Source organism: Lactuca saligna, chromosome 8 (assembly GCF_052625555.1).
Source record: "Lactuca saligna cultivar CGN05327 chromosome 8, ASM5262555v1, whole genome shotgun sequence".
NCBI lineage: Eukaryota > Viridiplantae > Streptophyta > Magnoliopsida > Asterales > Asteraceae > Lactuca > Lactuca saligna.
The window spans coordinates 171,206,970-171,211,907 of NC_136424.1; the positions used below are offsets into that span (position 1 = coordinate 171,206,970).

The window sequence follows — 4,938 nt, forward strand, 5'->3', positions numbered from 1 at the left end:
ACTCGGATTTCGACGATGTTTTCGCCTACAAGTTTCTAACGAGATTCTCTACAACGTCAAATAATAAAATTTTACTTATTTTAAATTTTATATTTTCGCTAAATTTCACTATTTGGCTTTTAATTGGAATTTCATAAGACTTCCAATATTTTCTGAGTGATTCTAAACATAGTTTTACTACATTTCTAGTAAAAACCATCTGTTAGAACTCAACACTCAATTTCACATAGTATTTCGTAATTTTATTCATTAAGAAACACGATTTCAAAACGTGTATGTTACACCTGCTTTGGAGGTTTAGCCGATTTCCGGCATATTTGACACCTTCGATGATGATCCGGTCATCTTCTCTGGTGAGTCTCCGACGTTCATGATTTTTCTGGCAAAGATGAACATACATACTTTATATTTTTTTCAGCTTCTATTCTCCCCTCTTTTTTTCTTATATTTTCTCATGAATTCAAGATTTGTGATGAACACACATACATACACATCATATGAGTGTATGTGTGTTGTTCCAAAATCGAGCATAAACACATTTAAAAATCGTTCCAATAAACCCAGATATGATGTTCAAGCATGAATACATACACACAAACACTTCTCGAGATTTTTTGATTTATGTGAAAAAGATGAACACACATAATGATTTTTGATTTCTGTGAAGAAGATGAACACAATTAAAACACACACACACATACCTTGAAGATCATTTGATTTCTGGAAAAAAGATAAACACACACTCATCGATTTTTGTTCAAGAACACACATCGATCAAGGAAAATGAAAATGGAACTCAAATTAGGTCAAAACACAGTTTTTGTTTAAGAACACACATCGTTCAAGAACACACACGGTTTTTGTTCAAGAACACACACATTGATTTTCAGATCTTCATATATCTTCATTCGATTTTCAAGAATACATACCCAGATCTTATGTGTATGTGTGTGTGTGTGTTATTTTGTTTATTATTTAAAAATTGAAAACCTAAAAAGATAAACACGAACACAGAAAAAGATGAGCATGAACACACATTCAAAAAAAGATAAACATGAACACACACTCAGAAATCTTCGATTTCCTTTCTGGAAATTAAGTTTTCTCTTAAAAACTTAAACATAAAATTGTTTTTGGGGTTTTATTCTTCGAAAACTGGAGCTTTGGTCAAGAAATCAGTTCAGATTTGCTTAAGAACACCATGACCGGAGGTTAAAGACGATGAACAGTAATTTGATGTTTATATTTATCACAGATCTTAGTTCATGAGTTCATGAGTAAAGAGAAGGAAGTGAGAATGAAAGAATATACCAGAGTTCTTGACTAAGCCAAAAAAAAATCATGAACTTTTGAGACCTATCGAAGTCTCGCCGGAGAAGATGATCGGAGCTATCAAATACGCCAGAAACTGATCAAACCTCCGATAACAGGTCATAAGAATGTTATTTGAAATTTTGAATAGTTCAACGAGCTCAATAAGAAAATATAGACAAAACAAAAAATGAATGACTAAATGTTTATAAATCAAAAAATATATTACTGTTTTAAATTATTATCTATTTTAACATAGTTTTAACTGGACTAAATAATGGAAAAACCAAAACTTTATTGACAAATTAGATCGATAATTCATTTTAAAATGTCGACTAAAGACAACTAGGAAATGCACCGTTACTTTCATTGAAAGCCACACGTAGAGAAAAAACCCACATTCCATAGGAATCCTCCACCATAAAAGTCTTCACTTTCTTCCACAACTTCACTATCTCCCTTCTCTCTCTCTCCTCTACAATCATGGACTCCATCGCCCTCGTCTGCACCGCCTCTCTCCTCGCCGGCGGTATTTACTGGTTCGTTTGCATGCTCGGAGCTGCCGAACAAAAGGGAAAACGTGCCGTCGATCTCTCCGGTGGCTCCATCGACCGTGAACAAGTCCAAGAGAATTACAACGAGTACTGGTCTTTCTTCCGCCGCCCTAAAGAGATTGAAAAAGCAGAAAAAGTCCCCGCCTTTGTCGATACCTTCTACAATCTCGTCACTGACATCTACGAATGGGGCTGGGGGCAATCTTTTCACTTTTCACCTGCGATCCCTGGGAAATCGAACCTCGAATCGACTAAAATCCACGAAGAGATGGCTGTAGATCTGATCGGTGTAAAACCTGGCCAGAAGATTCTCGATGCTGGATGCGGCGTTGGAGGTCCGATGCGTGCAATCGCAGCTCATTCAGGTTGCAATGTCGTCGGAATTACGATTAACGAGTATCAGGTGAGCCGAGCCAAGGCTCACAACAAAAAAGCAGGATTAGACAAGCAATGCGACGTCGTGTGCGGGAACTTTTTAGAAATGCCTTTTGAAGACGAGAGCTTCGACGGCGCGTACTCAATCGAGGCGACTTGCCACGCGCCAAAGCTCGAAGATGTTTACAGCGAGATTTTTAGGGTTTTAAAGCCTGGATCGCTGTACGTTTCGTATGAATGGGTGACAACCGAATTGTACAGAGGTGAAGATCCAGAACATGTAGACATCATTCAGGGGATCGAGAGAGGCGACGCCTTGCCTGGATTGAGGAGTTACTCCGATATTGCAGAGACAGCGAAGAAGGTAGGGTTTGAGGTGGTAAAAGAGAAGGATTTGGCAAAGCCTCCGGCGAGACCATGGTGGTCGAGGTTGAAGATGGGAAGACTTGCTTACTGGAGGAACCATATCGTAGTCATGGTGCTCGAAACGCTAGGGGTTGCACCCAAAGGCACCATTGATGTTCACGAAATGCTCTTCAAAACAGCGGATTATCTCACCAGAGGTGGAGAAACCGGAATATTCACTCCGATGCATATGATCCTCTGCAGAAAACCTGAAAAACCCCAAGAAGCTTGATCACATCGGCAGTATTTGAGGTTTATTCTCAATACTAATAGTTTGTTTTTGTGAAACCTTAGCTCTTTTGTGCCTTTTATCTTAATTATTAGTTCAATCTCCTGTTTTTAATTTAATCTCTGTTTCTGGATAGATCTAAATCTTTTCCTAATTTATGCGATTAATCTTGAAGATCAATCTTTTTCCTTTTCAATTTTTTTTGTATTGAATGGAGCCTGTTTGAGGATTATTTATTCAAATTTGGGGAAAAATCAACATAATAATCTTTTATTTGATCTGATTTGCTGGCAATTTATCGGTGTAAACCAACTTTAATTGTCTTTTAGCAGATGTTGGCATTAATTATGTCTTCAACAGTAAGGTCAGTCGTATTTCTGGGATATAATCTTGGAACTTTACATGTTGATGGAGCTCATAAGTGTTGTGGGTCCCAATTTAGAATGTTAGATGGGGTAGCCCTTAAGATTTGGGTAAATGAAAAAAAAAAGTAATATCTTATAGAATTATATTTCAAGAAATCTACTACAATAATGTCACACCGATACAAAGTATATAATGTAAAGCAATTGAAAATATAGTTCTGTAATTATGTAGATTCTTTAATTACAATACCTTAATTTGAAAATATTGTGGAGTATAATGTAAAACAATTCATCTTCCTTTTATGCTAGATAGCGATTAATGAATGATAGAATTACATGAAAAAATAGGAGCATACATTATAGCATCTTACTATATCACTCTACTTTGAAAAGGTAGTAATATCGCCTGAATTTAAAAGTATAATGTCATATTGAGAAAAATAAATTAATGTCACCTTAATTAATTATTATTAAAAAGATGCTTGTCACATGACATGTTTAACTAGAATCCTACCCAACTCATCAAGCACCAAATCGTCTTTGTTGTTTAAAAGCCAATTTAATATTCTTATAACTTATATCTGATTATCTGTACTCTTTTTTATAATTTAACTCTTTTAATTTAAAACAAATAGTTTATAATATATCTCCCACGACATGTGACATGCCCTTGATCTAGATTCTAGGAATATAATATAATCATTTTCAGATCTCAAATTCTCAATAACCCTTCTTTGAGTTGGATCCAACAACATTCAACAACATTCATGCTACTTTCATTTTTCTATTATCGTTATAATAGAAAAAAAAAAAAAAAAAAAAAAAAAAAAAATCAAAGTTCAAAGTAGGATGCGATAACTATAATAAATAAATAAGTGAAAGTACTTTGTTATTTCTTGTATCACTGGAAGCATTAAATGAAACAGGAACTAAGGGTTTAGGTACAACTTTTATTACACATTGTACAAGTAAATTATGCAGTTGAGCAATAAAGGATCCAACAAAATCCATTTAAGCATTAGAATCTATGGATAGGTATCTCTGAGCATATACCCCACTATTAAAGCATGAGAATGTGAATCACAGTTTAAAAACAACTTAAAGTTTTGAAAATTTCCATTGGGAGTTGGAGACTGTGGATTTTAATACTTCTTTAATGGGGATTTTTAGGGGTAGGGGTAGGGGTAGGGGTAGGGGTAGGGGTATAGGAGGGACAGTTCATGGAAATTGGCACATGGAGGCATAGGACAGTGGTTTTGGCTGTGGATTTCCAGCTCCAGCATGTGCTCTGTTTCTTTCAAAACAACTGTCTTTTTGTCTCATTTGATTTAGTGAAAGTTTGTTAACTTGATCTACTTGGTACCACATCACATCAATATATGTTGCTACTAGTGTCGTTTATTTAATTAATATAAAAGGCTTAGGGAAATTCACGTTATTAACCGTATTTTCACACCTTATATCACGTACTATCCAATTATCCATAATTATTTTAAAAATCCGGATTTTGGAATTATCTTATTTCTTTGTTCGATGACAAGCCCGGGTGAAAGTGTGTTGGCGACTATCTTTCATGTCAATAGTCATCGTCTAAAATGTAGTTAATTATTCTCGGATTTAAAAAAAAATGCCTAATAAAGACTCGTTATTTATAAGGTAACGGGTTAGCAATCATTTCAAATTGTGATATGTACCCATT

The 4,938-nt window shown here is 35.1% G+C and overlaps 1 protein-coding gene across 1 annotated transcript; it reads left to right on the plus strand.

Annotated features, from left to right (window-relative positions):
- Positions 1–1,694: 1,694 nt before the first annotated feature.
- On the plus strand, positions 1,695–3,054 carry LOC145009128 (24-methylenesterol C-methyltransferase 3-like). Its single transcript, XM_078967788.1, has one exon. It carries the CDS (start codon positions 1,795–1,797, stop codon positions 2,875–2,877), a length of 1,083 nt encoding a protein of 360 aa, XP_078823914.1. The 5' UTR covers positions 1,695–1,794; the 3' UTR covers positions 2,878–3,054.
- The last annotated feature ends 1,884 nt before the right edge of the window (positions 3,055–4,938 follow it).

Excerpts from the sequence above, each read along its gene's own strand:
- LOC145009128 (XM_078967788.1), top strand. The coding sequence starts at position 1,795 with ATGGACTCCATCGCCCTCGTCTGCACCGCCTCTCTCCTCGCCGGCGGT.